Genomic DNA, 24,864 nt, shown 5'->3' with positions numbered 1-24,864 from the left:
GGGGCTTGACCCCTTAGTTTCAGTGAAGGGAACTCTTAAGGCATCAGCATACTAAGACATTTTGGACAATTTCATGCTCCCAACCTTGTGGGAACAGTTTGGAGGGTGGCCCTTTCCTGTTCTAACATGACTGTGCACCAGTGCACAAAGTAAGGTCCACAATGTGTGAGTATGCGATGTGCCTTGAGATTTTTGTTCCCCATTAATGGCAGTTTATTACCGCTTTAATGCACACTGTCAGATTTGCGCACAGTTAAATCATTTCAAGCTTTTTCTTTACAGGCGAAAAGCATGTACAACTATGCAAGACTTAAGGTAAGGCAGGAGCTCATCTTTTGTTATGTTTGTAGTGTCCTCCTAGCATAGGATGCTAAGTAAATCTGTTTTTTACTCACAGCTGTAGTCTGTAGAACTGACCATGCTAGAATGGATGTACTCTGCTTAGCATGGTCAGTTTGAAACAGGAAAGCAAGGGGGGGGCTGGCAGGATCATCAGGCTTTTTACACAAAGGAATTTTTTTTTTAGAGAACAGGATACTTTTTAACACAAGTACATGCTACAACAGACACATATCAAGAGTATGAAATGTTGGGGTAAAATACTCATTAAAACTTGGAGTTATACTTTAAAAAAGATACTTCTGAAAGATATACCCCACTTTTAAGTACACAATGGGGTTTATTTACTAAAGCTGCAAAGCGCAAAATCAGGCTCACTTCTGCATAGAAACCAATGAGCTTCTAACCCCAGCTTGTTCCATTAAGCTTTGGTAATAAAACCTGGAAGCTCATTGGTTTCTATGCAGAAGTGAGCCTGATGTTGTGCTTTGCAGCTTTAGTAAAAAAAAACCATTGTGTACTTAAAAGTGGGGTATGCCTGTATACCCTTATTATAGATAATAAAAATGCTTAATATTAATAAGCCTAAAAACTCCTCTTATTATTAACCCCTTCATGACAAATCCTAATGCAACTTTAACAAGTGTTAGTAAAACTGTACATATTGGCCAGGATTCTTAAAGGACTTACGCCGACGTATCTTCTGATATGCCGAATAAGTTCACGGAATGCGCCGTCGTATCTCTGCGCCTGATTCTGCAAAGAAGATACGCCTGAATTTTGGCTCCATCCGACCGACGTAAGTCTCCTACGCCGTTGTATCTTGGGCGCATATTTACACTGGCTGCAAGGGGGGCTTCCATTGATTTACGCGTTGAATATGTAAATTACCTAAATACGCCGATTCACGAACGTACTTTTGCCCGTCGCAGTAATCTACGCCGTTCACGTAATGCGTACGTCCGACGGAAAGTTATTCCACATAAAGCAGGTGTAAGTCATGTTAGGGTATGGACCAGGGAACAGCCGTCGTATTGTACGTCGTTTACGCAAGTCGTACGTGAATGGGGCTGGGCGTAGGTTACGTTCACGTCGTAGGCATTGAGCTGTCGTATCTTAAGGAGTATATGCGACATGATTCTGAGCATGCGCCGTTCGTTCGGCCCTTCATTTGCATGGAGTCACGCTTCATTTTAATAGATCACCCCCACCTTCTTCCTACTTTGAATTAGGCGGGCTTACGCCAGCCAATTTACGCTACGCCGCCACAACTTACGGAGCAAGTGCTTTGTGAATACTGTTCTTGCCTCTCTATGTTACGTCGGCGTAGCGCATATGAGATGCGCTACGCCCGCACAAAGATACGCCGCTCTACGTGAATCCAGCCCATTATTGCAACTGCTTAGTGTATCCAGGTAAATTACACCTTATTGGGCTTTTATTTGGTGGTTTTGGTAATGGATATCTCTTGATTTATTTTATTATCAAAGGAAAACTTTGGACAGGTTGGTCTCTTCTGGAAGTGCACTGTGCAGCACGCTCTCAGCACAAATACATATGCCTAGATTTACGTATGTTGCCGCAACTTTGCGGCGGCGTAGCTTAAGGCATTTAAGCTACGCCGCCGTAAGTTAGCGGGGCAAGTACATGATTCACAATGTACTTGCCTGCTATGTTACGGCGGCGTAGCCTAAAGCGGGCGGGCGTAAGGGCGCCAAATTCAAATGTGTGTAAGGGGGCGTGTTTTATCATAATAAGGCTTGACCTTACGTTTTTGACGTTTTTCTTTACTGCGCATGCGCCGGGCGCCTACATTTCCCAGTGTGCATTGCGGCTAAGTAAGCCGCACGGGCCTATTGATTTTGACATGGACGTAAACTACATAAATCCCGATTCACGGACGACTTACGCAAACGACGTAAAAATTTTGAATTTCGACGCGGGAACGGCGGCCATACTTAACATTACCATTCCATGTAGGGCTAAGCTATAACTTTAGGCGGCCTATCTCTAACGTAAACGGCGTAAAAGTACTGCATCGGCCGGGCGTACGTTCGTGAATCGGCGTATCTACTCATTTACATATTCTACGCTGACCACAATGGAAGCGCCACCTAGCGGCCATCCGAAATATTGCAATCTAAGATAGGACGGCGCAAGCCGTCGTATCTTAGATATGTTTAAGCGTTTCTCTGTTTGAGCATACACTTAAACATAGGTCGGCGTAGATTCTGAGTTAGGTCGGCTTATCTACTGATAAGCCGGCCTAACTCTTACTGAATCTACCTAATAGATTCAGCCCCATGGAAGAAGACCCACTTTTTATGAGGCTGCATACATGCATACACTCGTCAGGATGGGGGTAATTAGCAAAACAAAAAAATAACAATTTATAGGAAAGAAAAAACAATAAGCAAAATTAGGGAAAACATCCAGTGTGGCCATTTAGTTTACATTTGTGATTTTAGAGTTCTAACTGTGCACAGCTACTTTATTAAACTCTTTAGGCAACGGAATGTTTATTGCATGTTTGCTGATGCATGACTGCGATGTTCTGCAGAGTTAATGATACCAAAGTGATTCCTTTTATTCCCTGGAAATGTACTGGTAGCGGACTCTTCTTAAGTCTTTATGTAAAAGATTGTTCATATCTCTTGGTAACTCATTTACATTAGAATTTGTTTTATTTTCTCTGCTTAGCAGTGGTGTCCATCATCTCCGTTTATAGCAACAAAACATATCCCAAGCCTACTGTTCAGGCTCAGCGAGGAGCTTTTGTTATCAGTTTAAAAATGCTTCTTATTCATAAATAAAAACACATTTTTTGATGTTCTTCTAACTGTAATGTGAGAAAGAAATGTATATTGTATTGTAATACGTACAGGTATACATTGCTGCCCTTGCAACAGCAAATTACAGCATTTCACTGCTGGATACTTCTTCTGTGGATCAACAGCAATCATTTAAAATAGCCTTGAAAAATAGTTGGAGATAAGCTTACCATAGAATTTGTCTGCGCCCAGGTTTTTATGAATAATGAATGTGAGAGCAGAGAAGAACATATCGGGATACTTCAGCAGAACAGTGTTATATTTGGATGAAAGGGTCAATTTGTCACTGTTCTAAACATACTTTAAAATACTGTACTGGAAATGTATGGTGTGAAGACCCAGGCATGTGCATTGGGAAGAAAAAAAAATCTAATTATGGTGTACTTCCTTTTATTTTTTGGTATCAAAAATCTTTAAAGTGGATGTAAACCCACTCTCATCCTTTCTAAACTACTGCCATAGTGCTGATCTATAAGGATATAGATGCCTCCTGCATGTATCCTTACCTGTCAAATGTCTCACCTCTGTCTGTTATAAGAACTGAAAAACTGCAGATTCTGTGGGTGGGTCTGTTGTCTGGAGCTCTGTGGGTGGAGTTGTGATGTTAGTAGTCTCCCTGCCCTCCTCTACACTCCCCTTGTCAACATGCATTTTTTCCTATGTGTTCCTTACACTGAATTATACTATGATCACTAACATCCAGTCAAAATCCTGAAAAGTAACCACATGACTTCAGAAAAGGTGTGGGGGTGGGAATTAAAAAATAATGCCTGTCTCCAGGCTAGTGCATGAGATATGTAAATAACCTGTCACTCACAGCAAGGGGGCGGAACGGACTAAGGTTTTTCTCTGTAAGTCCGTTTTATTTCACTGAACAATAAAAGAGGATTTCTCAGAGCTGGATTAACTCTGTGTGGCAAGACTGGGCACAGATGATAGGAAATCTTATACTGTACATTGTGACAAAAAAATGTAAGACGCTTACCCCGACTTGTTCATTCCCCAACTTGTTCATTCCCTGACTTAATTGGGGTAGGCGGTACATTTTGGTGGGGGTGGGTCAGCCACGCCATGTGACCTTTGACCTCTGGGAACCTGTCTTTTGACCTTTGACCTGTGGGGGAGGTCCCTGTTCCAATTCCTGAGTCCTAGCCATATTCTTTAATGGGAAACCCTAACCCCTACCTTAACCCTGACCCTGACCCTAACCCTAAATTTGCGTGCCGCAATATCGCAGTCCCGCTATAAGTCGCTGATCGCCGCCATTACTAGTAAAATAAATAAATACAAATATCCCAAAGTTTGTAGACGCTATAAATTTTGCACAAACCAATCAATATACGCTTATTGAGGGGTTTTTTTTACCCCAAAAAATTAGCAGAATACATATTGGCCTAAATTGATGAAGATTTTTTTTTTTTTTTATGGGATGTGCTTTATAGCAGAAAGTGAAAAATATTGTTTGTTTTTTCAAAATGGCTAGTCTTTTTTTGTTTATAGCGCAAAAAAACTAAAAACCGCAGAGGGGATTAAATACAGCCAAAAGAAAGCTATATTTATATAAAAGGACAAAAAAATTATTTGGGTACAGTGTCGCATGGTCGCACAATTTTCAGTTAAAATAACGCAGTGTTGTATCGCAAAAAATGGCCTGGCCATGAAGGGGGTAAATCTTCTGGAGCTGAAGTGGTTAAAGAACAACAAGGAAGGGTGCCGTGTCCAGATATGCAGTGTATGACAAAAGGGGGCAAGCCCCACAGTGGGAGAAGGTTAGATTGAAAACTAGGATCAGTAATGAAAATAACATATACATCTGGTTAGAAAGGACTATCATAGAGGTAAAACTAGAAGCCTCAGAAGGGGGTGGTGGTAATTGGGTATTAAGTGCTAGACCAGAGGCTCTCTAAGGAAGCTTATGGGAGAAACCTGAGGGTACATGTAAATATCAGTCTGTATAAATACTCCCAAAAAGTGAAAGGAGGGCAGTCTGTAGTCCTATGATATAATGGACAGGCATAGGAAAGCTGTGTAGGGGACTAGTAGGAGAGGAAGTAGAAGATGGAGAGGGAAGGTACAGGCTGTGGGGAAGGAAGGAAATGGGGAGGGGGGTATAGAGTAGGGAAGGGAGGTCAGAGGGAGAAGGGGACCCCTAAAGAGGACCTTGGTCAGGGTAGCTAGCAGATTATGGCAACAGGAGTAAGGCCGCGTACACACGATCAGTCCATCCGATGAAGCTGACTGATGGTATGATGTGCCTACACACCATCAGTTAAAAAACTGATCGAGTCCAACGCGGTGACATAAAACACAATGATGTGCTGAGAAAAATTAAGTTCAATGCTTCCAAGCACGCGTCGACCTGATTCTGAGCATGCGCGGGTCTTTAACCGATGATTTTGCATACTAACCGTCGGTTTTGGCCTATCAGTTAGGCGTCCATCGATTCAATTTTAAAGCAAGTTCTAAAATTTTTGACCGAAGGATAACTGACCGATGGGGCCCACACACCATCGGTTTGGACCAATGAAACTGTCCTTCAGTCCGTTTCCATCGGTTTTGACCGACCGTGTGTACGCAGCCTAAGTAATCAAAGTCAGAAGGCAAGTAATGGGCAATTCAAGGTTTCCATAGTTTTTTTTCATAAGAGGCAACTCTGTCCATGATGACGGCTTTAATTTTAGCGTGAACAATTACTTGTTTGATTCTATGCTTCATTGCTAGAATACTTAGGGAGGAGGAGACACTCATTATTTTTCCTCTCCTAGTGCATAAGGTGTCATAATTAGCTCACAAGAGCAGGCATCAAGTGTAAAGCTAGTACTAGGCTTTCTAATTAGAAAGCTCAACATGCCTGCACACACTGAACCAAAGCACCCTGTGAACTGAATTGGAAGCAGACCCAGCCTCCGTCAGTGGACGGTTGGTTGAAAAGAGTGGAGGATATCCATGCAAGAATGGCCTAAATGAAAGTTCTACTGGCACAAATTAATTTACTCCGAGGAGTACGGAGAGTTGGTGGCCCGGTCCCCCTGAAGTGGGTTGACTCCAAAAGCTTCCCAGTTGGGGTGACCAAGACTGGATGGTGGTATTCCCTTTATCCCCCTCCCCCTTTTTTCCCCTTATCTCTTCTCCCTCTACCTTTTTGTTCCTCACTTTGCTCTTCTTTCTTTTTTTCTATTTTGTGTGCTGTGATTTAAGAGCCGGTCACCACCAGGCTCAAATTCTATTTTTCAAGATTGCCGCAAAAATGGCCACGCGGGGTACGGAGGGTTCCTGCTCACTTGAAACGCTATGTGAATCCCCTCTGTTAGCAAATTTCTCTTACTACACCCTAATCACCCTGTGTTGGGCAAATTACCCCTGTTTAAGCCCCTGATATTTCACCAAAGCCCCCTAATGGGGTTCTAAAAAAATTGTAAAAATAATATATAATAATAATAAATAAAAAATACTGACACCATTCACTGCTCTGCTGACACCGTCCACTGCTCTACTGACACTGTCAGTATATATACACACATGCACACACACATATGTGTTTAAGCTTTGAGGTGCACACCCTAATGCAATCGGCTGTGCACACCTATGTGCTTCTTGATGGTTTATAACCTTGTTTTCCATATCATGTTTAGAATTTGCTGAAAAACAACTTCACTATTTCAACTTTAGTCTTTTATAAGTTACCCCAAAAATCATGATCAAAATTAAGCATTTTTTTTTTAACCCTGATAAAAATGCCCAATGAGGAATATTGTATATGTTTACAAGCTCTATAAAAAAATGCATTCAAGATTATAGTAAAAGCTTAAGAACATACTTGGATGGGTCTAAGTGTTTGACCAGAAGGAGTCTTCCATCAGCTGTTGAGGAGTAAATCTTTAGAAGGGCCAGTGTCATTCTTTGAACACCAGGGACCTCTGAAGACAGCAGTGTTAGGATCTGATTGCTTACACTTCCTTGGGTGATAAAAAAGTGCTGGTTCTCTTCTGTAGAAAAATAATATTTTAGGTGATTTGTTCATTTAAAAACGATTTAAAAGAGTTATTAAAAAAAAAAGAAGAGGATATGATTAATATCAAAGACAACTCCCTGCTCCATGCAATGGACGCTGCCTGTGAGGATATTACAGGAGATCAGTGTAGGGGATGGTTGCGACATGCACGCCGGTTCTTCCCTTGTTGCATCGCAAGGGAGGATATACACAGCGATGTTGGTGAGAATCTGTGGCCAGACAGACAGCAGCGTGTGAATGGGCAGGAGGGTGAGGACGGAGGCCAGGAGAGGGAGGGTGAGGACGGTGGCCAGGAGAGGGAGGGTGAGGACGGTGGCCAGGAGAGGGAGGGTGAGGACGGTGGCCAGGAGAGGGAGGGTGAGGACGGTGGCCATGAAAACTGGGTTAAACTGTTTACGCTAAGAGGACAAGTGGCCACAAGATTTAAAGCAATATTAAAAGCTATAATAATACAAAAAAAAAAGATGTTATACTTACCTACTCTGTGCAGTGGTTTTGCACAGAGCAGCCCCGATTTTTCAGTCCAGCGCAGGTGCTCCTGGCCCCTCCCTCCTGCCAAGTGCTCCCACAGCAAGCAACTTGCAATGGGGACACCCCCCAGCACTCCTGAGCCATTGCTCTGCGTGTCCATGCATACACAGAACTGCATCTTGGAGCAACTTAGCCAATGAGGAGGGAAAGTCCCTGGAGAGCCGAGGCACTCGTGCACATTGCTGGATTGGAATGGGGTTTGGGTAAGTATCAGGGGGACTACTGCACAGAGAAGGTTTTTTACCTTCATGCATAGAATGTGTGAAAGGAAAAAAAACTTTAGCCTTTAGAACCTTATATTGAGGAAAGGGTTCTTTACTGTTGGAGCAATACAAATGTGAAAAGTGGTGCTAGCAACTTAAAAAAACTTTTAGATGTCTTCCCCAGAAAGCAGAATATGCTGAACTTTGGAAATTGTTAGATAATAGAAATAATATGCTTATATAGTAGGTTGAACTGGGTGGACGTGTTTCAACCAAAGAATCAGTGTAATGATTTGGAGCCATGCAGGACCCCTTTGTCACATTCCCTCATATGTCCTTCCATGAATCAGAGGTGACAGTTTTACTAGAGGAAGTTGGTAATACATCTTAAAGGCATACTTTGGCTCTTCTTTACCATAATTAAGAGCTACGGTATTTGACTGTTCTACACAAAGGGTCAATTTTTTTTCCCGGTAAGCCTTTTTGGTGTTGCACTGGTGAAGGAATACACTTGTAGTGGTTTAACATGTTTGAAAAACTTTTTGTTCACAATTTCCCACACATGGGTGATATTTAAGAGATGTATACTTCTTAGTTTTGGACCTTAACTGTTAGTACATCTAACAATTCCTTCCCCCCAGATTGACTATGCTGCTGTCCAGTGGTGCCCCTCTGCTCATTCACCAAGAATGGGGGCACTCTAATACAGGAGGTGTATTTGGGTTTTGGGTTTAGCCAATTTTGTTTGGGAGCCATGTCGCACGACCGCACAATTGTCAGTCGGTCTTCTGTACATATACGTCGGTAGAATGGCACGCCTGAACAAAGGATCCGGTGTCCCGAGATTGGGTCATAGAGCTGCAGAACGGGGAGAGGCAAGTGTAAACAAGTTCTGCCTAGTGACCCCGTACTGATTGTCTGCTCACTCTTATCGAGATCAGTGACGTGTCACTTGTAGCCACGTCCCCTAACAGTTAGAATCATTCCCTAGGACACACTTAACCCCTTCCTAGCCCCCTAGTGGTTAACATCTTCACTGCCAGTCACATTTATACAGTAAACAGTGAATATTTATAGCACTGATCGCTGTATAAATGTGAATGGTCCCAAAATAATGCCAAAAGTGTCCGATGTGTCCACCATAATGTCGCAGTCACGATAAAAATCGCAGATCGCCGCCATAACAAGTAGAAAAATAATAATAATAAAAATGCCATAAAACTACCCCTATTTTCTAGACACTATTAGCCGGATTCACGTAGGACTTACGCCGACGTATCTTCTGTTACGCCGCGTAAGTTCTCGGATGCACCGTCGTATCTGTGCGCCTAATTCTCAATACAAAGATGCGCCGATCTACGTGAATCCGGCTATATGACTTTTCCGCAAACCAATCAATATACGCTCATTGCATTTTTTTTTGACCAAAAATATGTAGAAGAATAGGTATCGGCCTAAACTGTGGAAACAAATATTTTTTTTTATCGATTTTTTAGGGATATTTATTATAACAAAAGGTTAAAAATATCGATTTTTTTCGAAATTGTTGCTCTATTGTTGTTTATAGCGCAAAAAAAACTCAGAGATGATCAAATACCACCAAAAGAAAGCTCTATTTGTGGGAAAAAAAGGACATTAATTTTGTTTGGGAGCCACGTCGCACGACCGCGCAATTGTCAGTTAAAGAGACACAGTGCCGAACCGCAAAAAGTGCTCTGGTCTCTGGCCAGTGAAATGGTCCGGGGCTTAAGTGTTCAATACTGCTTTAAGCTTATAAATAAAGGTAGTAATGAATAATTGTCTCTATAGAAATACTGAACTCACTAAGTGGATAGCACCATACACCAATATCAAATTACCATTTCCATTGCAGACTGCTTGCCATAATGTGAGGACTGAAATACTTAGATCTGAATCTATGGGGTCAACTTGTCTGGTGGTAAGGCTCCTAAGTGAAGGGAAAATAAATATATCACTACAACATGATCAACAAAGTAAGACACATATTAGTGATGTATCTAGATGTAGAAATTAAAGTTACTATCAACACGTATTCACATAATTCATCTTGGAATTGTTCTGCGCAAGGTATGCATAGGGGAAAACATGATGTAATTCTTTATTGCATTACACTTGTACAACTGTCTCATATACTGTACATGGCTTAATGATCAATTACTGATCAAATAAATGAGGTCTACTGAAAACATTTAACACTTATATTTTTTTTGGGGGGGACAGTTTTATAAACTAGAAATGCATGTGTTGGACTAGCTCTTGCTCTTTGCGCCTCTTACCTATTAATAATTCTATTTTCTCCAATGATACTGAACCCATTATTAGTTCTAAATAGAGTTTGTGCTGTACCTGTATGCAAAAAGAGACAAATTAAACGTAAAAATATCAACTGTTACAGTATATAAAAGATACAATGATGTACAAAGTTTTGCACTAAGCCATATGGTGACTTTGGGAGTTATTTGCGAAAGGCAAATCCACTTTGCACTACAAGTGCAAAGTGCACTGAAAGTGCAGTCACTGTAGATCCAAGGGGACATGCAAGGAAAATAAAAAACAGCATTTTAGCTTGCTCATGATTGGATGATAAAATCAGCAGAGCTTCCCCTCGTTTCAGATCTACCCCTCAGATTTACAGCGACTGCACGTCATCGCGTGACGTCATTGTGGCTCCGGCCAGTCACAGCGCCGGAGCCGCGATACAAGGAAGTGAGGTGGCGGCGGTGGAGGAAAGGAACGAGGGCCACTGCGGGGGCTTCAATCTCAGATAAGTCATTCATAATGCTATGCATACTAGCTCATTATGCCTTTCAAGTTGTATTATTTTTTTTATTTTTTTTGGCTTTACTTCCTCTTTAATGCTTTCCTTTCTTGCATATGTTTGCATCAGATAAATGCATTTTACTGAACGTTGCACTAAATTGGACACTACTAGAAAGAATATCACTGCAACAAAGGATAAAATAGTATTCCAAAATCAAAATACAGTTTGAAAAACATTAAATAATTTAAATTGGAATGTAAGCTAGTCATTGACTAGAATCATCATATAAAACAATCTTTGCCGTGAGCTAGAAAGTTAAGTATTGAATAAAACAGTGCAGACAAAACTCACAGTCCTTTACAACATCAGCCAGAAGCTGTATTCCTCCCGAGTAATAGAGTGGAATCTCATCTTCTTTAGAGAGTTTTTGGAGTAGCTTTATTACAGATTTAGCATTTTCGGCCCCAGCTTCTAGATCTTGTAAGGCCGTCTGCTCTTGCTTGTCTTTCCTTTCCTGGATGTCCACCTCATTCAAATACTCTGTCAGAAGAGAAGTATCCATGATTTATACACCCTTCTCATGGAAATATGAATGTAGATATAAAGCACACACTGAAAGCAAACATGCTAAATGCTAAAAAAAATAATAATAAAATATTCCTTGTACATTTAATCTCTTTGCACAGACAGAATGCAAATATGTAGCCTTTCGGCGGGTGGGTCTTGGCACAGAGCAGCTGCATATTTTGCAAAAACAGCTGTGCTGAGAGTGTGCGCCCTACGTGCCACTGGCACACTTACCAGCTCCCAATTGTTTCTTGCGTTCGAGAGATTTCCAATCATGTGACCACATTGACAGCTGATCACGGCAGTCACATGATCATAAACACCCCGCCCCACCTCCTGGCATCCAAAACCCCTTAAAGGTCCAAGAGGCACTGGTGCCAAAGTGTTAAATCCTTCTTGACTGTCAGCAAGGTGAATCTACATGTATACCCTTTCCTGGGGTGCCAACGCTCACTTAGTTCATCAGTGGCACGGCCCTGCTTTCCGGAACATTCCCGAGTTGGGCTACAAGAGGGTGTGCCCATGCATCAACCCCTGGAACATTTGGATGTAATCACCTTACCACAACTTTGATGTTCCATCTCCCTTGTCAAATGCACACATCTCGAGAAAGCCTAGACAAGAGGTTGATTTACAAAAGGAGAATAGGCTATTGACTTTTCGAAGGAATAAGGTTCAAGGGGGCAGGATTTTCAATTTGAAACCAAGATCAAGAGCACAGGGACATGACCTCAAATTAACAAGAAGAAATTTCGAAATGAATTTAAACCAAAATTAATTCAAACCAAGATCAAGAACACAGGGACATGACCGCAAATTAACAAGAAGAAAATTTGCCTATAATTCAAACCAAAATTAATTCAAACCAATGTCAAGAACACAAGGACATGACCTTAAATTAACAAGAAGAAATTTCAAAATTAGTTCAAACCAAGATCAAGAAAACAGGGACATGACCTCAAATTAACAAGAAGACATTTCTAAATTAATTCAAACCAAGATCAAGAACACAGGGACATGACCTCAAATTAACTGCTTAAGCCCCAGACCATTTTGGTGGTCAAAGAACAGGCCACTTTTTGCGGTTCGGCACTGCGTCGCTTTAACTGACAATTGCACGGTCGTGCGACGTGGCTCCCAAACAAAATTGACGTCCTTTTTTTCCCCACAAATAGAGCTTTCTTTTGGTGGTATTTGATCACCTCTGCAATTTTTTTTTCTTCGCTATAAACAAAAAAAGAGTGAATTTTTTTGAAAAAAAATTCAATATTTTTTACTTTTTGCTATAATAAATATCCCCCAAAAATATATAAAAAAAATAATATTCCCACAGTTTAGGCCAATACGTATTTTTCTACATATTTTTGGTAAAAAAATCGCAATAAGAGTTTATTGATTGGTTTGCGCAAAAGTTATAGCTTCTACAAAATAGGGGACCGTTATATGGCATTTTCATTATTTGTTTTTTACTAGTTATGGCTAGGGATGAGCCGAACACCCCCCTGTTCGGTTTGCACCAGAACCTTTGAACGGACCGAACGTTCGCGCGAACATTTAGAACCCCATCTATGGGACTCGAACGTTCAAATTTAAAAGTGCTCATTTTAAAGCCTAATATGCAAGTTATTGTAGTAAAACGTCGTTGAGAACCCGGGTCTTCCACCAGGGAACATGTATCAATGGAAAAAAAGTTTTAAAAATGGTCGTTTTTTCAGGAGCAGTGATTTTAATGATGCTTAAATAATAAATAAAAAAAAAGAAAAATTCCTTTAAATATTGTACCTGCTGGGTGTCTATAGTATGCCTGTGAAAACATCTTTGAGAACCCGGGTCTTGCCCGAGGGAACATGTATCAATGGAAAAAAAGTTTTAAAACTTTGTTTTTTTCAGGACTCCTGAAAAAACGATTGTTTTTAACCAGTTGGTAACCGCCCTATAGCCAAAATACGGCTACAGAGCGGTTACTGTACTCTAGGAGGGCGTCAATGTACGTCCTCCCAGAGACTGCGTTGTGCGCGCCCGAGCGGGCGCGCACACGCGATCGCCGGTGCTCGCCGGGTCTACGGGACCCGCAGCAACAGCACTCGCGGTAAGGAGCCAATGGACGCGGCTCCTTACCACGTGATCGCGCCGTCCAATGACGGCGCGATCACATTTGTAAACAAACCCTGCGGCTGGGTCAGATGCAGGTCATCTCTCTCCTCTCCTCACACCGTTGCAGCGTGAGAGGAGAGGAGAGAGATTTTTCAAATCAATAGTAAGTGCCCAGCAATCCCCAGCAGTCCCCAGCAGTGCCCAGCAGTGCCCAGCAGTGCCCAGCAGTGCCCCAGCAGTGCCATCTGTGCCCCACTAGTGCCATCTGTGCCCCACTAGTGCCATCTGTGCCACCTGTGCCCCACAAGTGCCCCAACAGTGCCACCTGTCCTACACCAGTGAACACCAGTGCCACAAAAGTAAAAAGTAAAAGTAAAAACACTGCCACATCAGTGCCACAACACTGCCACCTGTGCCCATAAGTGCCACCTGTGCCCATAAGTGCCACCTGTGCCCATAAGTGCCCACAAGTGCCGCCTGTGCCCACGAGTGCCGCTTGTGCCCACGAGTGCCGCCTGTGCCCACGAGTGCCGCCTGTGCCCACGAGTGCCGCCTGTGCCACACCAGTGCCGCCTGTGCCACACCAGTGCCGCCTGTGCCACACCAGTGCCGCCTGTGCCACACCAGTGCCGCCTGTACCAAACCAGTGCCGCACCAGTGTCATCTGAGCCACACCAGTGTCATCTGAACCACATCAGTGCCGCCTGTGCCCATCAGTGCCACCTGTGCCCATCAGTGCCGCCTGTGCCCATCAGTGCCACCTGTGCCACACCAGTGCCGCCTGTACCAAACCAGTGCCGCCTGTACCAAACCAGTGCCGCACCAGTGTCATCTGAGCCACACCAGTGCCACACCAGTGTCATCTTTGCCACATCAGTGCTGCCTGTTCCCATCAGTGCCACCTGTGCCCATCAGTGCCGCCTGTGCCCATCAGTGCCACCTGTGCCACACCAGTGCCGCCTGTACCAAACCAGTGCCGCCTGTACCAAACCAGTGCCGCACCAGTGTCATCTGAGCCACACCAGTGCCACACCAGTGTCATCTGAGCCACATCAGTGCCGCCTGTGCCCATCAGTGCCACCTGTGCCCATCAGTGCCACCTGTGCCCACCAGTGCTCATCTGCACCCCACCAGTGCTCATCTGCACCCCACCAGTGCTCATCTGCACCCCACCAGTGCTCATCTGCGCCCCACCAGTGCTCATCTGCGCCCCACCAGTGCTCATCTGCGCCCCACCAGTGCCATCTGCGCCCCACCAGTGCCATCTGCGCCCCACCAGTGCCATCTGTGCCCCACCAGTGCCATACCAGTTCCACCTGCACCACTGCAGTGACGCCTGTGCCCACCAGTGCCGCCTGCTAATCAGTGACCCCAGAGCCACAGCAGTGCAACCAGAGCCACACCAGTGCCACATTTGCCCATCAGTTACACCTGCGCCACTGCAGTGCCACTAGTGCCCACCAGTGTTCTGCAGTCCAGCCTCACTAGCCACCAGTATGGCAAAAAATTTTTTTACCACCGAGCAGGCCTTCCAGAAACTATGGGCGTCTGATGACAGCTGTGAGGAGTCTCTGTCCGATTCCGATTCGGCCTATGAGCCCGTAACAGGAAGCGGGTCTGATACTGATTCAGAGGAGGAACCTGTGCCCGTTAAAAGAAGGCGTTCTGGCGTGGAGCAGCCTACTACTAGTGCAGTGCCGTCCACCTCGCAAGCAGTGCCGTCCACCTCGCGAGCAGTGCCGTCCACCTCGCAAGCAGTGCCGTCCACCCCGCAAGCAGTGCCGTCCACCCCGCAAGCAGTGCCGTCCACCCCGCAAGCAGTGCCGTCCACCCCGCAAGCAGTGCCGTCCACCCCGCAAGCAGTGCAACAAAGGTCAGGCACCAGTAGGGTGTCCTCTCTGCCCCAAAGGGATAGGGGCCATGCCAGCCTTCCCTATGGCCTTCAAAACCCCCTGTGGCTGCCTTCGAATTCTGGAGCATCAAGTATCCCCCCTTTCACCGCCCAACCAGGTGTACAGGTGAACACCGATAATTTTGACACGATTGATTTTTTTCATTTAGTTTTTACAGACGAATTATTGTCATCTATTGTGGCCCAGTGCAATCTCTACGCTCAGCAATTTATTCTAAGCAACCCCGATTCCAGCTATGCCCGCCCCTTTCATTGGAGAGACCTGACTGTAGAGGAGTTTAAAATATTCTTAGGCCTGACCTTCAATATGGGTCTCTCAAAAAAAAACAAAGGGTACGCCTATTGGTCTACCAAAGCCATCCACCACATGCCCGTCTTCTCATCCCGTATGCCCAGATCCCGATACTTCATGATTCTACGGTTCCTCCACTATAATGACAACACCCAGTGCCCTCCCCGAAATGACCCTGCCTTTGACAAATTATTTAAAATTCGGCCACTTCTAAATTTTTTTTCTGAAAAATTCCCCCAGTTATATACCCCTCAACAAAATATTTCAATAGATGAGTCCCTTGTAAAATTCCACGGCAGGCTGGGCTTTAAACAATTCATCCCAAGCAAAAGGGCCCGATATGGGGTGAAGATGTACAAACTGTGTGACCGAGACACGGGGTACATCTACTCCTTCATTGTTTACGAAGGGAAGGACTCCCAACTACATCCCCCCGAATGCCCCGAATACATCGGAACAAGTGGAAAAGTCGTCTGGGAGCTCATCTATCCACTACTTGGAAAAGGATACCACCTTTACGTGGACAATTTTTATACTAGCTTGCCCCTGTTTAGAAATCTTTACCGGAGAGACACCCCAGCATGTGGCACAGTGAGAATAAACAGAAAGGGCTTCCCCCAAAAATTGGTGAATCAGAAGCTGAGACGAGGAGAGACGACGTCTTTACGGAACCAGGAGCTATTGGCTGTCAAGTGGAGGGACAGACGAGATGTCCACATGCTCACCACCATCCACAATGACACCTACGTGGAAGTCCCCAAAAGAAGCGGCCCAGTGCAGAAACCATCTTGTGTCTACGACTACAATTTATTTATGGGTGGCGTAGACTTCAATGACCAGATGATTGAACCCTATCTTCCCTCCCGAAAATCCCGTCACTGGTATAAAAAAGTGTCCATTTACTTTTTCAGTTTGGCCTTCTATAACTCTTATGTTATCTACAAAAAAGCAACACAGAATCCCGTTCCATATCTACTCTACCAAGAAGACGTTATCACCGCCCTTTTGTTCCCTGAAATGCCACCAGACATTCTTCGCACTGATTGCGTGAGCAGACTTCACGAACGGCACTTTCCTGACAAAATCCCCCCCCGTCGAACAGGTGCAGCCCGTCAGAAGAAATGTCGGGTGTGCGCCAGAGGAGGAGTCAGAAGAGACACAACAGTTTATTGTCCCGATTGTCCCTCCCAACCAGGCCTCTGTTTAGGTGCATGTTTCCGCCGTTACCACACTATTGAAAATTATTAGATAAACAAAATTCAAATTCCCTGTCATTTTCCTCCACACCCCTTATGCCACTGCACTGTACCTACCTCTGCCTTCTCCGTTACCGACCCTGGACTGTTTTATACGACCACGATTTTGCCTAATGCTAAAAATACCTCTGCTTTCTCTGGAACTGACCCTGGCTTGTTATACGACCACTCTTTTGCCTAACCCTAAACTGTACCTACATCTGCCTGCTCTGGAATTGACCCTGGACTGTTTGACCACGTTTTTTGCCTGCCCCTTGGATTGATCTTTTACCCTGCTATGCTAGTGGGAACACAGGAGTCTCACACATGTGAGGGGCTCCAGAATTGTTTTTCTGGATGAAAAAACTAATTTTTTAGTTTTCTCATTCCCAGATTAGGGTCTGGTTGCCCGGAGGCTTCAAAGAGATTTGGGTGGGAGAAGCCTCTACCCCTGTCCCCATTCTTTCCTGGCCTTACTACCAGGACCAATATTTTGGCACTGCTGGCTATGTACCGACTATGAACAATATTGCTGCCTGGACAATTCCATTCATTGTCGCTGACCACGTTCCTGCCTGCTGCCTGGATCAGGGCTCTCCTCCTGTGGACAATTGCACTACTAAAAACACAGGTAATCCTTTTTTTTTGTACCCATTACTCAGCAGAATGTATTTTAGGGTGTAATTCTTGGTATGTACATGCTGTGTTAGAAATATGAAGGGCCTTCAAAAATGTGATAGATTGTAAGGAAATTGGATGTGTAATTTGTGTCCCTACAACACCTGATGGTGCTTCTTGGATGTTGGGTCTCTATGTGGCCAGGCTGTGTAAAAGTCTCACACATGTGGTATCGCCATATTCAGGAGGAGCAGCAGAATATATTTTGGGGTGTAATTTTTGCTATGTACATGCTATGTGTTGGAAATATCCTATAAATGGACAACTTTGTGTAAAAAAAATGCGTTTTCATTTTTTTTCCACATTTTCCAAAAACATCTGCAAAAAAATGAACTGTTCAAAAGACTCATTATGCCTCATAGATTATACGTTGGGGTGTTAGCTTTCCAAAATGGGGTCACTTTGTGGGCGTTTCCATTGTCCTGGTGCTCCAGGGCCTTCAAAAGTGTAATAGGTGGTTGAGAGATTAGATGTGTAATTTATGCTCCTAGAATGCTTGAAGTTGCTACTTCGGTGTTGGGCCTCTGTATGTGGCCACGCTGTGTAAAAGTCTCACACATGTGGTATCGCCATACTCAGGAGGAGCAGCAGAATACATTTTGGGGTGTAATTTTTGCTATGTACATGCTATGTGTTGGAAATATCCTATAAATGGACAACTTTGTGTAAAAAAAATGCGTTTTAATTTTTTTTCCACATTTTCCAAAAACATCTGCAAAAAAATAAACTGTTCAAAAGACTCATTATGCCTCATAGATTATACGTTGGGGTGTTAGCTTTCCAAAATGGGGTCACTTTGTGGGCGTTTCCATTGTCCTGGTGCTCCAGGGCCTTCAAAAGTGTAATAGGTGGTTGAGAGATTAGATGTGTAATTTATGCTCCTAGAATGCTTGAAGTTGCTACTTCGGTGTTGGGCCTCTGTATGTGGCCACGCTGTGTAAAAGTCTCACACATGTGGTATCGCCATACTCAGGAGGAGCAGCAGAATATATTTTGGGGTGTAATTTTTGCTATGTACATGCTATGTGTTGGAAATATCCTATAAATGGACAACTTTGTGTAAAAAAAATGCGTTTTCATTTTTTTTCCACATTTTCCAAAAACATCTGCAAAAAAATGAACTGTTCAAAAGACTCATTATGCCTCATAGATTATACGTTGGGGTGTTAGCTTTCCAAAATGGGGTCACTTTGTGGGCGTTTCCATTGTCCTGGTGCTCCAGGGCCTTCAAAAGTGTAATAGGTGGTTGAGAGATTAGATGTGTAATTTATGCTCCTAGAATGCTTGAAGTTGCTACTTCGGTGTTGGGCCTCTGTATGTGGCCACGCTGTGTAAAAGTCTCACACATGTGGTATCGCCATACTCAGGAGGAGCAGCAGAATATATTTTGGGGTGTAATTTTTGCTATGTACATGCTATGTGTTGGAAATATCCTATAAATGGACAACTTTGTGTAAAAAAAAATGCGTTTTCATTTTTTTTCCACATTTTCCAAAAACATCTGCAAAAAAATGAACTGTTCAAAAGACTCATTATGCCTCATAGATTATACGTTGGGGTGTTAGCTTTCCAAAATGGGGTCACTTTGTGGGCGTTTCCATTGTCCTGGTGCTCCAGGGCCTTCAAAAGTGTAATAGGTGGTTGAGAGATTAGATGTGTAATTTATGCTCCTAGAATGCTTGAAGTTGCTACTTCGGTGTTGGGCCTCTGTATGTGGCCACGCTGTGTAAAAGTCTCACACATGTGGTATCGCCATACTCAGGAGGAGCAGCAGAATATATTTTGGGGTGTAATTTTTGCTATGTACATGCTATGTGTTGGAAATATCCTATAAATGGACAACTTTGTGTAAAAAAAATGCGTTTTCATTTTTTTTCCACATTTTCCAAAAACATCTGCAAAAAAATGAACTGTTCAAAAGACTCATTATGCCTCATAGATTATACGTTGGGGTGTTAGCTTTCCAAAATGGGGTCACTTTGTGGGCGTTTCCATTGTCCTGGTGCTCCAGGGCCTTCAAAAGTGTAATAGGTGGTTGAGAGATTAGGGGCCAGATTCACGAAGCAGATACGACGGTGTATCTCGAGATACGCGGCGTAAGTGTAGATGTGCGCCGTCGTATCGATGCGCGGTACCCACAGAAGCACATACACGTGAACTTAGGCTTCACCCGTCCAACGCAACTGTCCTCCGCCGGCGAAACTTAGGCGCATATTTAGGCTAGGCGTATTCTTCGTTCCCATTGATTAGCTATTCAATTATGCAAATGAGGGAGAAATGCCGATTCACATGCGTACGATTGTCCGTCGTAGGCTACGCGCGGTGCGCGTAAGCTGCTAGCCCGATCTAAAGTTACCCTTCATAAAAGCAGGGGTAACTTTGCAACGGACTTGCACAGGTCAGCTGGAGAGCAGCAACAGCAGCAGCGTGACAGAGGAGCTGAGCAACAACACTTGCAGGACAACACATCTGTGTGCCAACATGTCAGGGGCAGCCGTGGTCATAGTACTACGGCGTCTACGAGCACGCAGGAGGAGGAGGGCACAGGAGAGGGTACCCCGAGATCGCATGGACCTCTTTGGCATGGTTGAATCGGAGGTGTTTCGCTTGTTGAGATTTGACACTGAAGCCATCATGGAAATAGTACGATCCCTGCAGGATGACCTCACCAATCCAATACATCGATCACAAGCAGTGCCGCCACTGCTCAAGGTCATGGCAACCCTGCATTTTTTGGCCAGTGGATCATTTCAAAGAACCAGTGGAAATTTGGCAGGGATGTCCCAATCCACAATGAGTAGGTGCGTGCACCAAGTTGTACCCGCCATCCTGAGACGGATGTCCCACCACATTGTGAGACCCACCCAGGAGGTCCAGCAGATGAAGGCAAGAACCGATTTCTATAAAATAGCCAGATTTCCACGCACTGTGGGGGCCATTGATTGTTCTCACGTGGCACTCCAGCCCCCCCGTGACGCTGAGCATATGTACCGTAACAGGAAGAATTGGCATTCCATTAATGTACAAGTAATAACCGATGCTCAAGGCCTCATATGGCACGTATGTGCTAAACACCCTGGAGCCACCCATGACAGCTTTATCTACCGGCAAAGCGACATCCCAAGACAATTTGAAGAGAACGTGTATGGGGACAGCTGGCTGGTTGGTGAGTGACATGGGTGTCAGGCATTACTGTCCCCCCCCCATGATGCTGACATCACGAGGGGCACATGCATGACTAACATCCTCCTGTCTTTTCCCTTCCAGGTGACTCTGGATATGCCCTGGGACCCCATCTCATGACTCCATTCCGGAACCCACAAACACCAGGAGAAAGAAGCTACAACGAGGCTCATATACGTACCCGGGGAGTGGTGGAGCGCACGTTTGGCCTCCTGAAGTCACGGTTCCGATGCCTAGATAGGTCTGGGGGTACACTGTTGTATGCCCCAGACTTTGTGTGCCAGATAATCGGGGCATGTTGCATTTTGCACAATTTCGCAATGAGAAGGGGCCTGCAGATTGAAGTCCGTCATGACCTGACCCCCGAACCAGACATTCCCCCCCCACCCGAGGGTCCCCCGTCTGCAGAGGGAAGAGCAGTCAGGAGATGCCTCGTGGTAGGCTTATTTTCACGTGCAACACGCACATGAAACATGTCACAATGCTAATGCACGCATGCACCCCACTGTGGTCCCTAACACACCCCCCCCCCAAACACCAATAAATTGGATTAGACCGAAGTACACCGTGCGGTACTTGGGAGCAGCAACGCCACGTCAAGGCTCCAATTATGTTGCTGTATGTTTTTCAGAAAATATTTGTCAATATATATATCCCAAATAAAAATAAAATAAATACAACTCCAATCGAGTATCATAATTAAAAAATAACACTCATATCATGAGTATCAATTAATAACCAAAAATCAAATAGAATATAAAAATAAAATAATATAAATGGCACTCATCTGGCCCGACGTGTACTACGCCTAGTGCCAAGGCTCCGTGCCCTCTGTTGCCTGGGGGCAGCCGCGGGTGGGGGGGGTGGGTCATTGGGAGGAGGAACATCCCCCGGTCTCTCCCTGGCTGCCTGGATACCCTCTAAAGCCATGGCTATGCGGGTGAGGACCGCAGTGGTCTGATTCCCCACCGCCTCAATGGCTGCTGTATTGGCCTGTATGGCCACTCCCAGGCTCCTGACCTCTGCCACAAGGCCTGAATTAGTGTCATCCAGGTCCCTAACGCAGGTCACCAACGCAGTGCTGTTGGCACTGACCTCCTGCACATTTTCACTAATGGTGGCAGTGAAAGCAGCCTGGGTCTGCTGCATGGAGGCCAGGCTGGCTGCCACCCGGCGCATATCACATGCAACAGAACCCACATGTTGGGTCTGCCTGGCCAGGTCCATTGCCAAAGTGGCTTCTAAGGCATCAGGATCACCCCTCGTCTTCCTAATTGCCTTCCTGGGTGCAGGTGAGGCTTGGGGACGAATGTATGGGGAGGACCCTGAGGGAACTTCCCTTAGGGAGGATGGGCTTCCCAAAAGGTCGGAGGCCCTTAGGGGGCTTCCCAAAAGGGTGGAGGCCCTTGGGGGGGTTACAATAAAGTTGGAGTCCCTTGGGGGGGTATCCCCTATGGAGGTATGGGAGGGTCCAGCGACGGTGGTCTCATCCCCCAGATATATGCCATCATCCAGGTGCCCGTGCTCCTCCTCCACTTCCTCTAATGGAGAGGTGTGGACACTGGTATCCTGGGATTGGCTTGGTTGGCCAGCAGCCGAGGATGGGCCCGCTTCATCCTGCATATCTGTGGATGACACAAAACAGTAACATGTTGGTGGACCCACACACTTGTCACATATTCACTCCCCCCCCCCCCACATGCTATACACCAGATAAAAGAAAAAACACACTCACCTGTCCTCAAGGGCTGATCAACTGACTCGAAGCCCTCCAGGCCCTCCACCTGCTCCTTCTCCAGGCACCTGGCAATGGCCTCCTCATCAGGTGTCAGTCTTAGTTTCAGGGCTGGTCCACCTCCGGTGCCCCTACTGTGTTTTTTGATCTTGGCCACCTTCTCCTTCACAAGACGCCGCAGGTCGTTGATCTTCTTGGCGATCTTGTCTGGGGTCCGGTTGGCATAGCCAAGGGCACTCACCTCCGCTGCAATCTGGGCCAAGATTTGATCCTTACGGACCTTGCTGGTCGAGCCACTTTCCTTGCCGTGGAGGAACTTGTTATACTTCCTCATGGCATCTATAATCACCGCCTTCTCCTCAATAACAAAGTTTTTTTCCCTCCTATCTTTCGTGCCAGCCTCAGACATCTTTTTTGATCTGAACAAAGCAAAAGTAGCCACACCAAACGACCAAAACCAGCAGGTGTACTTTTGCACTTGACTGGCGCATGTCCGGGCGGATTTATGCCCTGGGCGTAAACGGTGGGCTGGGTTATCGTGGGGGGGACTACGATCGGCGAATTGGGGCGCATGCGCAGTGGGACGCGGGGGATGCGATCACGTGACGGCGCATGCGCCGTTCGTTCGGACCTTAATTTGCATGGGGTCACGATTCATTTAAATGGATCACGCCCACCTCCTTCACAATTTGAATTACGTCGGGTTACGCCATCAAAATTACATTACGATGGCGCATCGCAGCGCGCATTTGCTTGCTGAATAGGCTGCTTGCCTCTCTAAGTTTCGACGGTCTAGTGTATCTGCATTGCGATACGCCCGCCTATTGATGCGCTGAGCTTCGTGAATCTGGGCCCTTATGTGTAATTTATGCTCCTAGAATGCTTGAAGTTGCTACTTCGGTGTTGGGCCTCTGTATGTGGCCACGCTGTGTAAAAGTCTCACACATGTGGTATCGCCATACTCAGGAGGAGCAGCAGAATATATTTTGGGGTGTCATTTGTGGAATATACATGCCATGTGAGAGAAATAACCTGTTATAATGACAATATTGGTATGAAAAAAAAAAAAAAATAAAAATCTTAATTTTGCAAAGAATTGTGGGAAAAAATGGCAACTTCAAAAAACTAACTATGACTCTTACTAACTACCTTGGAATGTCTACTTTCCAAAAAGGGGTCATTTGGGGGGTATTTGTACTTTATTGGCTTGTTAGGGTCTCAAGAAATGAGAGAAGCTGTCAGTACTTCAGGTGTGATCAAATTGTTCAATTTTCAGAAATTGGTACCAAAGCTTGTAGACCCTATAACTTTCACCCAGACTAAATAATATCCAAATTTTTTTTTTTTTTTTACCAAAAATATGTAGCAGTATGCATTTTAGGCCAAATGTATGAGGAAAATTACTTTTTTACAAAATGATATGATAGAAATGAAGAAAAATTCATTTTTTTACAAAATTTTCGTTCTTTTTTCATTAATAGCGGGGAAAAAAAAAAACGCAGAGGTGATCAAATACCACCAAAAGAAAGCTCTATTTGTGGGAAAAAAAGGACAAAAATTTCATTTGGTTACAGTGTTGTATGACTGAGTTATTGTCATTCAAAACGTGAGAGCACCAAAAGCTGAAAATTGGTCTGGTTATTAAGGGTGTTTAAGTGCCCAGTTGTCAAGTGGTTAAATGTTTTTTTCCATTGATACATGTTCCCTCGGGCAAGACCCGGGTTCTCAAAGATGTTTTCACAGGCATACTTTAGACACCCAGCAGGTACAATATTTAACCACTTCCAGACCTTAGGTGTTTTTCAGATTTGGTGTTTGCAAGACTAAAACAGTTTTTTCTGCTAGAAAATTACTTAAAACCCCCAAACATTATATATATTTTTTTCTAACACCCTAGAGAATAAAATAGTGGTCATTCCAATACTTTTTGTCACACCGTATTTGAGCAGCGGTGTTACAAGCGCACTTTTTTTGGAAAAATTCACTTTTTTTAATAAAAAAATAAGACAACAATAAATTTGGCCCAATTTTTTTATATATTGTGAAAGATAATGTTACGCCGAGTAAAATGATACCCAACATGTCACGCTTAAAAATTGCGCCCGCTCGTGGCATGGGGTCAAACTTTTACCCTTAAAAATCTCGATAGGCGATGTTTAAAAAACTCTAGAGATTGCATTTTTTGAGTTACAGAGTAGGCCTAGGGCTAGAATTATGGCTCTCGCTCTAACGATCGCGGCGATACCTCACTTGTGTGATTAGAACACCGTTTTCATACGCGGGCGCTACTCGCGTATGCGTTCGCTTTTGCGCGCAAGCTCGTCGGGACGGGGCGCTTTAAAAAAAAAAATTTTTGTTTTCTTATTTATTTGTATTTATTTTATTACTTTTTACACTAAAAAAAAAAATGTATCACTTTTATTCCTATTATAAGGAATGTAAACATCCCTTGTAATAGAAAAAAGCATGA

The 24,864-nt window shown here is 44.4% G+C and overlaps 1 protein-coding gene across 1 annotated transcript in view; it reads right to left on the bottom strand.

Moving 5' to 3' along the window:
- TTC12 (tetratricopeptide repeat domain 12) overlaps positions 1 to 24,864 on the bottom strand; it is a 226,308-nt gene that overhangs the window by 93,113 nt on the left and 108,331 nt on the right. Inside the window, exons 10-13 of the mRNA XM_040326012.1 lie at positions 11,050 to 11,238; positions 10,214 to 10,283; positions 9,776 to 9,864; positions 6,988 to 7,156 (exon numbers count right to left, since the gene is read on the bottom strand). Coding sequence (XP_040181946.1) covers positions 6,988 to 7,156; positions 9,776 to 9,864; positions 10,214 to 10,283; positions 11,050 to 11,238 — 517 coding nt within the window. The remainder of the gene's footprint in view (positions 1 to 6,987; positions 7,157 to 9,775; positions 9,865 to 10,213; positions 10,284 to 11,049; positions 11,239 to 24,864) is intronic.

Source organism: Rana temporaria, chromosome 10 (genome assembly GCF_905171775.1).
Source record: "Rana temporaria chromosome 10, aRanTem1.1, whole genome shotgun sequence".
In the NCBI taxonomy this organism is placed as follows: Eukaryota; Metazoa; Chordata; class Amphibia; order Anura; family Ranidae; genus Rana; species Rana temporaria.
Note: the sequence above shows the minus strand (reverse complement) of the source record. Positions and strands in the feature narration are given on the sequence as shown.